General features: G+C 38.3%; 1 protein-coding gene across 1 annotated transcript in view; it reads left to right on the forward strand.

Moving 5' to 3' along the window:
- LOC126249020 (ATP-dependent helicase brm-like) overlaps positions 1–13,341 on the forward strand; it is a 285,958-nt gene that overhangs the window by 81,393 nt on the left and 191,224 nt on the right. The window contains exons 8-10 of the mRNA XM_049950621.1: positions 89–285; positions 7,117–7,261; positions 11,776–11,884. Of these exons, the coding sequence (XP_049806578.1) occupies positions 89–285; positions 7,117–7,261; positions 11,776–11,884 (451 nt within the window). The remainder of the gene's footprint in view (positions 1–88; positions 286–7,116; positions 7,262–11,775; positions 11,885–13,341) is intronic.

The raw sequence follows: 13,341 nt of genomic DNA on the forward strand, positions 1-13,341 counted from the left end.
GATGCATTTCAAGCAACGAAATTAGAAGCATCTTAGTCTGTCTGCTATATAAGTATGTAAAATATCTATGCATCTTTTATTTTTCAAGGAGTTCCTAAATGCTGTTCTTCAGCATGGTAAAGATGTTAAGGAATACTTCCGGAACAATTATGCGCGGATACAACGTCTTAATCGTGCTGTCATGACTCACCACGCTAATGCAGAGAGGGAACAAAAGAAGGAGCTAGAGAGGAGAGCAAGAGAGAGATGGAGGCGACTAATGGCAGAAGACGAAGAAGGCTACAGGTTAAATGCCTTACTTTTAACAAATAATTTTATATACAATGTGTAGACAGTTATTGAAATTTAATCTTAAACTTGTTTAACCATTATGCTATATTATTAATTTTTCTGCAGTAGACAGAAGTCTCATTTGAAATATTTTTGTCATATTATTTATGTGGTAAAGCATTTTTCACAGAATGCTAAAAGTCTATTTTAATTAATGAAAACTGAATGCTGAAACCAAAAGAAACCACTGTGATTCGCTTATTGCATATGTGTAGTAGGTTGTGGTACTTGTCAAGAAAGGTCCTCTGCTTTCACAAGTAAACTGTAGCATTCTTAGACATTTCCTCAGTGACATATCTACATCTATATCTGTAATCCGCTAGCCATTGTGTGGCAGAGGGTACTTACGCATAACTGTCATTTACTCACTTCTCTATGCCTTTTGCGAATAATGTCCATGAAGAATAACTGATGGTGAGCTGTGGTATGAGCTTAAATTTATTGGACTTTACCACCCTGGTTGTACTGCTAAAGAGACTGATGACCATGTAGTTTGGTCCCTTTCTTCCCAAACCTACCAACCAATCATATTTCTACTGGTTCTTCTTGGAATGTACACACTTGTAACTTAACTGGGGAATGCAGCATTTCATCTTGGATGTACAGCAGTTAGCAGAAGGCGTGCCCCAGGGAAGAGTGTTAAGATTCTTGTATATTGGCAAACAATATTAAAAGTAACCTGAGATTTTTTGGATGTGATGGAGATGTCTGAAATGAAGTATTACCTGAAACAAAAAGGCTGTACAAATATCCCAGTAATTGATGGCAGATAGTTTACTCAAACAATAATGGTTCTTACTAACTATTTTATGCTATACAGTGCATTTGTTTATATTAAGAATCAAACACCAGTTTTTGTACCAAGCTCCTGTCCTGTGCAAGATTTCTATCATTTTGCTACAATTTCTGGGAACATCCTCATCTAGGTTCTGATGTTATTTGCCAACATAGCCAAAAAAATTGTGTGTGTGTGTGTGTGTGTGTGTGTGTGTGTGTGAAAGAGAGAGTGAGAGAGAGAGAGAGAGAGAGAGAGAGAGAGACTGGACTGAAGTCCATGGGCTTCCATTTTGGTGGGAAATGCAGTGTGTTCAGGTTGAGCAGCAAGTTATTCTCAAGTACAGAAGCTCATGCCACGTTGAAGGAAGTGTGTGGAAATCAATGTTAATTGTGAACACGTTTTGGATTAATGCAAAAGGCTTAAGGAGAAACATGAAATGACTGAAGATGATTCATGCACAGGATGACCGTCAGCATCAAAATAGATGACGACACTGCGAAAATTGGTAAATTAATCCATGAAAATCATCCTCTAAGGTCAGACAGTCAGTGAAAATTATTAAATCATGGTTCTAACTGCTGATCATCAATGAGTGAGGTGACAAAGTTCCTATTTGCAGAACAGTAAGTCCTGCATACTTCTCGAAGATGATGTGCCAGCCCATTCTGCCTTGTGTCCTTGTCTGTAAAGACATTTTTTGCGAAACACATCACTGTGTTGGACCACCCAGTCTATTCGCTCAACCTGGCTCCCTGTTACTTTTTCTTATTTCCTAAGGTCACACTGGTGCTTAAGGGGGCAAGATTTAATAGTGTGGAAGGGGTGAAAGCAAAAGTGATGGAGGTTCTCAACAAGCAGAAGCTTGATGATGATGATCTCAGATGATGCTCTTGTGTAGATCACAACACCAGAAATTGTAGGAAAATGCTAGGAATGTTGCATAGGATCAATGTTTGGTGCATGGGCTGGTATTTGATCCATAACGTACATGAATGAGGTGTATTGCACAAAAATATTTGCCAAGTATCATTAGTGTCTGATTAAACTATTTCTCATCAGTTAGTCAGAAAACTCACTTGATTACACAGTTGGCCATCAATTACTACAAAAAATCACATGATTAATCAAGTGGCAACCAGTTGCCGAAAACAGTCACAAGATTTAAATATGTACTAGCGTGTGTCCAGAGGGACTTCAAGTGGAACAGTCACATAAAATTAGTGCTAGAAAAAGCAAATGCCACGGAGTCACTGGAAGAATCATAAGGAAATTTTAATTCATCCATCAAAGAGGTAGCTTATAAAATCATTGTATTTGATGGTTCTTGAGTATTACTTGTCGGTCTACAAAAGTGGAATTAATAGAGGAAATAGAGATTTAATGAAGAATGGTGCATTTTGACATGGGCTTGTATAGTAACTGGGTGAACTGGAGATGTTCATCCAATTCTGGTGGCAGGCACTACAAGAGAGACTGTATGTTCATAGTGTGTACATCCCAAGAAGAATCAGTTACATAATGACCATGTTGGCAAAATCTGAAAAATTTAAGCTTATACCAAGATGCACCATCAATCATTCTTCATGCACACTATTTGCAAAAGGATAGGGAAATGAGTAAATGATAGTGATGCAGTAAGAACCTTCTGCTACACACTGGCTTATAGAGTACAAATGAAGACATTGATACCTCACTATGAAAATGTGTAAGAACACTACAGTATACTAGTGCAAGCAGAGGAACTTCCTTGATAAGCACCATAAACTATTACACATATCAGGTTATCTTCCATTCAGAAGGCTGTTGCACTCAGCAACTGTTAAATTGACCTGTAAATAATAGATTTCAGCTATCAGTTGTCCTTTTTAAATTTTATTGGCAGCTCTAGATTTCAGCTAGAAACTAGCCATTCTCAGTGCACTATCATTTTTTATCAATGCATGTAATGCCTGTTGGGCGGGCTTCATCCACAGTTCATTGAATACTAGTATTCAATAAAGCCTGACCAATGGGCATTACATGCAACCATTTGAATTTTACCAGTGTAGTGAAAAAGCTAATTGTAAAAGTGAGTATTCCTCAGTGGACCACAAGCTGTAAAAAGGGTCCGTAGAAAGCTATGGGTATTAGTAATCACTTTGACAGGTATCTAAAGATTTTAGAAGTATGTTTATACCTTTTCAATAGCATCTGCTTTTGAGAGGCAAGCAGTAATATCTAATGTATGGCTTCAGCTTAAGACAAATTACATCAAGAGTGCATAATATTTAGAATTGAAAAAAATTGTAAGCATTTCACTAAAAATATTTTCGTAGTTCAGATGATACTGTTTCATTTTCAATCTCTCTAACCCCCGCCCCTCCCCCTCCACCCCGTCTTTAGTGAATTCCACAGTTTTACATTTATGATCATTAAAAAAGTTGCTACTTTTTGTGTCACTTCAAAATCTTATCAAGACATGATTGGATATTTGTACAGCCTTTTTGTTTCAGGTAATACTTCATTTCAGACGTCTCTATCACATCCAAAAAAATCTCAGGTTACTTGCAATATTGTTTGCCAATATACAGCATGCAACAAGAATCTTAACACTCTTTCCTGGGGCACGCCTTTTGCTAACTACCGTACATCCAAGATGAAATGCTGCATCCCCCTTACCAAGAAATCATGTTCCCACTCCAATTTTGTGTGATACCCCACATTATAATATTTTTGTTAATGATGGTTGGTGTGGCACTGAGTTAAATGCTTGTTGAAACTTAAGAAATACTGCATCTGCCTGGTTGACTTGGTCCATGGCTTTCAGGATGTCATGCGGGGGGGGGGGGGGTTGAAAAATAAGTTCAGCATTTTTACTTTTGCTTTCAATTCCTGTGTCATCAATGAGTACCTGGGCTTTAACTTTGATGCAACTAATATTCTTCATATACAATCAGAATTTATTAAGCTTTCCACACAGCCCTCTTGACAGCTAGAGGCATTTATTTAGCACTGCTCTGTACCCCTATGTTTTGTTTTAAAACTTCTATGAAGTAGTCACAGTCTTGTTGAAGTTACTTTACAGTGAGTATACTATGGAGTGACCCTACAATCACAGACTGTTCTAGCTGCTACATGTTTATTCAGTGCATGATCAGCTATCCTTTTAAACTAGAGCTACACTTTTTGTACATGCTACTGCTTGGAGACAAAATGTTTGAAGTTCCTCTTTTCAAACACAGTGTTGAATCTGGTATCAGTGACTATGAGGCATTTGTAGCAGCAATTATTACTGAAGTACAAATGGCAATTAACACAAGTAATAATATAATATAAAGCTGTATTTACTGAAATTGTAGGTAAAGACCTAGCTTACCAGACATGTAAATATTATTACTTGTGGTAATTGCCATATGTACTTAAGTAATAATTGCTGCTACAAATGCCTCATAGTCACTGATACTAGTTTCAATGTGGATATCCTCAAAGATATAATGTTTAGTTGTTGCCCTTAGGTATATTATATGTACATTATGAGTGGGCTTCTGTCTGTTGTAGGTCATTCTCAGAGAATTTAATAATGTTTCACAGGATGCCTTGTCACACCCACCACTTCCAAACTGTAGTTTTCCAAATTGATCGTTGGATGGTGAAAGTCTCCTCCAGTGATGACAGTACAATTTGGGGCACATACAGTCTTGTGAACTGAAGTTTTTTCAAAGAAATGTGTTAACTTGAAAGGGGGGGGGGAGAAGAGGGAGGAGGGGAGTCTGGTGGTTCATAGAAATATCCATTTACCATTTTGTATCCGTCCTTAACACTGAGTCTTGCCCAAAAAGTCTCACGTGCAACCTCAGTTTCTATTCCGATGGCTTTGGATTTTTTGTCTGAGAGAAATACACCACCCCTATGTCCTTTGCTATACTCTTAGATCTTCCTAAAAAATCTCACTGCTGTCAATTTTGAGATGTTGAGGATGTTGGTAATTGTAATAGAAATGAAACAAGAATAGCCTGGCTATGTAACCAGACAAATGACAGAAGATGGACTTAACCCTTTGCATTCCATAATGCATACACAGGGCATCTCCGTGCACTCTTATTTAAATTGCCACCACCCGGACGACAAGCATGCCATAGAGAATTGCACGAGTCGCTTTGTGGAAATGATGTCAGTGGCCAACAGTCAGGGTATACATTAAAACAGAAAGTGAGCTTTCATTAAGATACTTTTACATAAGAATGACAATTCAAAACTTTTAATTCTGTGATTTTTTTTTTCTTTTCGAAACTCTTCAGGGTGATATTTTTTGAAACTATTCAGGATACACTCTTTTCATCATTGTTGCACATGAATTGTTTACAAGAAAATCACTGACATCATCTGAATAATTACCACTCTCATTTTCATTTAGACCTCATCTTCAGAAAGAACTGCAGATGAAGAACTAGCCATTTCACACCAATTAACGTGAACATAATAATTACAACCTTTCTCTCAACATAACTGCCACAGTTAGACACTTAAGTTAACACAGGCTTCCCTAGATGGCAGTACTGTGCAGCATTGATGTCTAATACGGTCAAATTCAAGATAGAGCATGTGAGCTATGAAAAACTGTGTCGAATGATGCTTGACATCTGAGTGGAAAACAAAATTGACAGTGTTGAGCACCACTGGACACTGGAGTGGAAATGTTAAGGAACATCATTGTTCAATTCCTCATAATAAGAAATTACACTGATTATGACAAATACAAATATAAAGCTGTATTTACTGAAATTGTTCGTCATGTCGTGTCTAGCTTTTGTGTATATGAAGTCTGTCAGCCAGTACTTCAGGAGGAGCATTAGTTTTGTGTCTGTGATCAGTGTGTTTATTAGACAGGACATCGACATTATATTGCTAAACATTTTTCTAGTATGCGATAGCTGTGAAGTCCACCCATTACATTTCAAGACTGATAATTACAGTTTGCTGAGTGCTTTAACATAAGAAACAGACATGCCCAGTGCCTCATTATAGAGGTAAGAGTAATTATTTCAAATTGTTGACATATTTATCTTTGTTGAGTGTACCGAACTCCCTGCACACCAGTGCCAGTGTGTATAATATGGAAGATGTCATGTTTCTAAAGAAAATTTTTCCACTGATTTGTGAAACACACTGTTGACAACACAGTTATCTGCCATCTTGTCTGTCTGCTCTGAGATTTTAATTGTGTTTTGCTTAATTCTCATGGGTTTTGTTTCTGTTAATGTTAATTGCAGATAAGAAGTGGTACAGTCAGGATTGTTTTACATTATCTCCTGGTTATCAATAATCTGAAACAGCTTATGGTGCTTTGGCTACAGTCTGTATGGTCATTGTAGTTAATGTTTTCAACAGCTTCTGTAAAGAAACAGTACTGTATTGTTACACACTGTATTGTAACATGTTGGTTGAGTTTACTCACCATTTGTAAGTGTTTGGTACTTTTTGCTGTGCATGTCAAGTGTTCAGTCTATGAAAACAACAAACAGTCATGATCAGTTTCTGAAAATCTATTGTTAGAGTTTGAATTTACTCTGCATGTAGTTAATGTGGTACTGGGAAGTCATGCAAATCTGGGAATACAAACAATGCAAGGAGTAAAGATACCAACCCACTGTGTAATTAAGGCATTGCCTGATCAGCTGGCACATAAACAAGATTGAAAGCACAATAATTTCAATCTTGTTCAAGTGCCTGTTGCCCACTCAGTGGCTTAACTATATGGTGAGTGGGTACTTTTACTTCTACCAACATCTGAATAATTATTGTGTAGGTGGTATCTGTTCATTTGTCTGAACTCATTACTTTGCTGGCCAATCTTGGAAAGTTTCTAGTAAAAATACTAGTAGTTTTCCCTCTTATTAAAGCTGTTAATTGCACAGTTAAGTGAAACTGTTTACACAAGGATGCCTGAAATTAGCAAAAATTTATTAAAGAAAACTAGCAGCTAGTGAATGTTTGAGCAAACTTATTTTGTACCTTATTTCTGCCCATAGAAAACTGATTGATCAGAAGAAAGATAAACGGCTGTCACTCCTCCTCCAGCAGACTGATGAGTACATAGCAAATCTAAAAGATATGGTGAAGCAACACAAAGCCGAGCAGTATCGTAAACGGCGTGAAGAAGAGATGGAACAGAAGGTAAGTTCAAAATTGTTAAGACTTTTTTGGCCTATACGTAATGTATTGCTTGTTGGCTTTTGTTTCGGGATATTTGTCTGATGTTTCTTCAATGATTTTTCTGATGTTTTGCCAGCACAAGTAACTGGCATTGTCAAAGGTTCACCCTCCATTGCTAGTGGTGGACTGGAGTCAAGCCTGCAGGTGGAGATGTAGGTACTATCACGTCTAGGTCTGAGGGCTTTTCCCTGGTCGTTAATGATGTAGTTCTCCCTTTGTTACCCGCAGTGGTAGTTTAGTGCAACATGGGAATCCAGTATAAGAACCTGCGTGTCTGTGAATTTTATCATGTGTCGATCTCGCATGGCATGTACTCTGCCTTTGCCGATTTCGTCACCTGTCCCAATCAGCCATACATTTTGTATTTGATGAACCTGGTATTATTGGATCATCCAATCACTCCAGCATAGATTATTCCATGTGTACACAGTATGCAGTATATTCCCAACATTGCGAGTTGGTCTGTTTTGTCCTTTGCCAATATGAGACACTCTTCTATCTTCTTGGTTGGTTTGTAAATAGACTCAATGATGTGTTTGCACAATATACGATCAATTCTGTCCATCACCATGGGGATGCATGGCAGCAAGGCCATCCCCAACATTTTTTTTTCTGATGTGTCACGTCACCAGGTGATAGGTTTCCTGAAACTTCTCGTGCAACTGGTGGAGCATGCTTTCCCCTCAGAACACATTCCAGGTGTTGTATCTTACATCCGTCATAATGCAGGTCACCTTTCGCCTTTCGCCTTACGCATTTTGCGAGTGTATTGATTATTCTTCTTTCCTGACTTAGGTGAAACTTTCAAATCATCAAGTTTTTGAATCCATAAAATTCATTGTGATGATTCCTTTATTGGATCACCAGTTTCCTCAATATGATACTGGTGTTTTCAGTATTCCTGTCTTTCCAATGCTAGATGACCAAATTGTGTATACACTCAATAACAAATACTTAAATTTCAGAAAAATTGGATGAATTATTCAAGAGAGAGAGCTTCACAAATTGAGCAAGTCAATAATGTGTTGGTCCATCTCTGCTGCTTGTGCAAGCAGTTGTTCATTGCGCTATTGATTGATTGAGCTGTTGGATGTCCTCCTGAGGGATATCGTGCCAATTTTTTTCCAATTGGCGCATTAGATCATCAAAATCGTGAGGTGCTTGGAGGGACCTGCCCATAATGCTCTAAATATTTTCAATTGGGGAGAGATCCGGTGACCTTTGGTGGCCAAGGTAGGACTTGGCAAGGACAAAGACAAGCAGTAGAAACTCTAGACAGGCGTGGACAGATATTATCTTGCTGAAATGTATGGCAAAGATGGCTATCATAGACATATCACTGTGCTGTAAGGGTGCTGCAGATGACACCAAAAGGGTCCCTGCTATGAAAAGAAATGACACAATAGACTGTCACTCCTGGTTGTAGGGCCATATGGTGGGCAGCAGTGTCCCATTGCTGTCTGGAGTGTCTCCAGACACATCTTTGCTTTTAATTGGAGCTCAGGTCAAAGTGGGACACATCTCTGAGGACAACTCTACTCCAGTCAATGAGATCCAAGTTGAAGACTTGTCTGGATTCACCCTGGACACCGATAGGATATCAACCTGACTGTCGCCTGCCATATGGCCTGACAACCAAGAGTAATGGCCTAGGATGCCATTTCTTTTCATAACAGGACCCCTTTGGTTGTCATCTGTGGCACCCTTACAGCACAGTGGTATGTTGATGATATTCTACGCCCCATTTTGTTGCCCTTCATGACAAGCTGTCCAGGGCATACATTTCAGCAAGATAATGCCTGCCTGCACATGATGAGAGTTTCCACTGCTTGTCTCCTAGCCCTCAGGGACATTGTTGTTGTTTTTTTGTGTTAGAGTCTATGACTAAAGATTACGATTCAATTTTTAATGAGGGCGTATTGATTTTTCTATAAAAAAAAATAAGGTACAAAGTGAAGAAGAAATATGTAAATTATAATATTTTTGAATGTGGGTACTACCAATGCCAACAACAGCACCGCAACATGTGATTATTGATTTACAATTTTCCATAAGTGTAAATGGGTATATTAAACTATATTACTGATGTTTGTGAAAGACAGGGTATTAAGAAAGTTATCCTTTGAAAAAGTGTGATTATATTGAAGAGGTCTCTTATGAAAGCTGGTTGTCGTTGTTGTTGTTGTTGTTGTGGCCTTCAATCCTGAGACTGGTTTGATGCAGCTCTCCATGCTACTCTATCCTCTGCAAGCTTCTTCATCTCCCAGTACCTACTGCAACCTACATCCTTCTGAATCTGCTGGGTGTATTCATCTCTTGGTCTCCCTCTACGATTTTTACCCTTCACGCTGCCCTCCAATGTTAAATTGGTGATCCCTTGATGCCTCAGAACATGTCCTACCAATCGATCCCTTCTTCTATTCAAGTTGTGCCACAAACTTCTCCTCTCCCCAATCCTATTCAATACCTCCTCATTAGTTATGTGATCTACCCATCTAATCTTCAGCATTCTTCTGTAGCACCACATTTTGAAAGCTTCTATTCTCTTCCTTTCCAAACTATTTATCGTCCATGTTTCACTTCCATACATGGCTACACTCCATACAAATACTTTCAGAAACGACTTCCTGACACTTAAATCAATACTCGATGTTAACAAATTTCTCTTCTTCAGAAACGTTTTCCTTGCCATTGCCACTCTACATTTTATATCCTCTCTACTTCGACCATCATCAGTTATTTTGTTCCCCAAATAGCAAAACTCCTTTACTACTTTAAGTGTCTCATTTCCTAATCTAATACCATCAGCATCTCCCGACTTAATTCGACTACATTCCATTATCCTCGTTTTGCTTTTGTTGATGTTCATCTTATACCCTCCTTTCAAGATGCTATTGATTCCGTTCAACTGCTCTTCCAAGTCCTTTGCTGTCTCTGACAGAATTACAAAGTCATCGGCAAACCTCAAAGTTTTTATTTCTTCTCCGTGGATTTTAATACCTACTACGAATTTTTCTTTTGTTTCCTTTACTGCTTGCTCAATATACAGATTGAATAACATCGGGGAGAGGCAACAACCCTGTCTCACTCCCTTCCCAACCACTGCTTCCCTTTCATGCCCCTAGACTCTTATAACTGCCATCTGGTTTCTGTACAAATTGTAAATAGCCTTTCGTTCCCTGTATTTTACCCCTGCCACCTTCAGAATCTGAAAGAGAGTATTCCAGTCAACATTGTCAAAAGCATTTCTCTAAGTCTACAAATGCTAGAAACGTAGGTTTACCTTTCCTTAATCTAGCTTCTAAGATAAGTCGTAGGGTCAGTATTGCCTCACGTGTTCCAATATTTCTACGGAATCCAAACTGATCTTCCCCGAGGTCGGCTTCTACTAGTTTTTCCGTTCATCTGTAAAGAATTTGCGTTAGTATTTTGCAGCCGTGACTTACTAAACTGATAGTTCGGTCATTTTCACATCTGTCAACACCTTCTTTCTTTGGGATTGGAATTATTATATTCTTCTTGAAGTCTGAGGGTATTTCGCCTGTCTCATACATCTTGCTCACTAGATGGTAGAGTTTTGTCACGACTGGCTCTCCCAAGGCTGTCAGTAGTTCTAATGGAATGTTGTCTACTCCCGGGGCCTTGTTTCGACTCAGGTCTTTCAGTGCTCTGTCAAACTCTTCACGCAGTATCACATCTCCCATTTCATCTTCATCTACATCCTCTTCCATTTCCATAATATTGTCCTCAAATACATCGCCCTTGTATAGACCCTCTATATACTCCTTCCACCTTTCTTCTTTCCCTTCTTTGCTTAGAACTGGGTTTCCATCTGAGCTCTTGATATTCATACAAGTGGTTCTCTTTTCTCCAAAGGTCTCCTTAACTTTCCTGTAGGCAGTATCTATCTTACCCCTAGTGAGATAAGCCTCTACATCCTTACATTTGTCCTCTAGCCATCCCTGCTTAGCCATTTTGCACTTCCTGTCGATCTCATTTTTGAGACGTTTGTATTCCTTTTTGCCTGCTTCATTTATTGCATTTTTATATTTTCTCCTTTCATCAATTAAATTCAATATTTCTTCTGTTACCCAAGGATTTCTACTACCCCTCGTCTTTTTACCTACTTGATCCTCTGCTGCCTTCACTACTTCATCCCTCAAAGCTACCCATTCTTCTTCTACTTATAAAAGGTATACAACCTTTAATCTTATGAAATACCAACTTCCTACGCTTACAACTTTTTAACCATTTTTCTATGTACTAGTAAGAAGTATTGCTTAGTCATATTGGGGCAAGATTTGTTTGCTCTTACACAGAAGAGGAATTAATTTTTGATTCTTTGTAGTTGATCATTAGTATGATGTGCTATTAAATTCTCTCTAGATAATGGCAAAATGTATAGAACTACATGAGATTAACATATAACAAAGTGTTGTGTATATAATGTATGCATTGCGACTGAAATGTTTCAGAAGAAACGGAAGAAGTGGAAACGTGTTGTTGAACCAGAAATGATTGACAGCCTGCTTGATGACAGTTCTCAGATGGCTGATAGAATTGCGTTGTTACATACAGCTACTGGTTAGTAGTTCTAAATATATTAACTTAACATTATAACTTTGTGTGTTTTGTTTGTTTTTATGCACTTGAGTGTTACTATCATTCTGGAGGCTGCAAATATCTCCTATAAGATCATGTTAATCCCAGGTCACTCTGTTCATTTATGAGACAGGAATGCCCAGGATGATACTGTGTTTCTTTTGACTTCTGGAAAGCATTTGGCACAGTTTGACAGTGTCACCTAATGAATAAAATAAAAGTGTACTGAACATAAGACCAGCTTTGTGCTTGGACTAAGTAGTTTATACCAAATACACCACAGCATGTTGTTCTTAATGGTGAGAAATCTTCAGCTGTAAAAGTAATTTTGGGATACCCCAAGGGAATATTATAGGACCAACACTATCTAAAATAATGGACATTAGAAAAAGTGTCCCATATTCTGAGAGTTGTAGTATGTACCAAAACAGAACAAAAATGTCCAGTAATCTTGGATGCTAAAATGTATACATTAAGAGCTAAGAATTTTCGTATTGGGAAACACACATGCTCTATTGAAAACTCTTTATTACAAATGACCTACAGAATGTAGCAAACAAATGAGAACACACTACTCTCTTACTGTGAAACAGCAGAGCTTCTAAAGTAATCTGCTTGCTATTACATAAGACCTGCACTTGTGGGCCATTGCTAAAGGAGGTGCTCAATATGCTGTCCGTTCAAAGTAATTCATGTTTATGCCAGACATCATAGGGAATGAGTACTGCCTGAAAAACTCCACGTGGGACACAGATGCAATGCCAGACATTGATTATGCATTCTTATAGTGTTTATACATACACCAGAGATTTCAAGTGGCCACATAACCAAAAATCCACAGGATTAAGATTGTGATACTAGCTAGCTAACACACTGGATCTGCCCTATCAATCCATAGCCCATTACATGTATGTGTGAGGTGTTTTCGGACATTCCAGAGAAAATGAGCTGGTGCTCCATCGTGCATGAACCACATCTTCAGCTGTTGTTGGAGGTATCTCATAGGGGATTCATTTGATAAGAACTGATGATATCTCGCACCAGTCAACCTGTTTGGTAGTATGTAAGATGCTATTAGTCTCTTGCCAATAATTCTTACCACACACCAATTGAAAATTGGCACTAATGCCTTGTTTCTTCAATTGCTTGTAGATTTTCATCAGCCCACATATGTTGTTTATGAATAGTGATGATCCCATTTGCCTGAAACAAACCTCATATGTGAATATTATCTTTGTTCTGAGAAGTGAATTACCGCCACCACAGCTTTGCAACAGCCGTTTGCAAAACTGCATTCTGACAGGGTGATATTGTGGCTGAAAGGCTTGAACATGATGTCCATGATGTGGTTATAGGAATTGTTCATAGAGGATTGTTCAGACTAGAGGATGACTAAACCTGATAAATGATGATATTCTATGTACACTATTTTCAGGATC

Source organism: Schistocerca nitens, chromosome 3 (assembly GCF_023898315.1).
Source record: "Schistocerca nitens isolate TAMUIC-IGC-003100 chromosome 3, iqSchNite1.1, whole genome shotgun sequence".
Lineage (NCBI taxonomy): Eukaryota > Metazoa > Arthropoda > Insecta > Orthoptera > Acrididae > Schistocerca > Schistocerca nitens.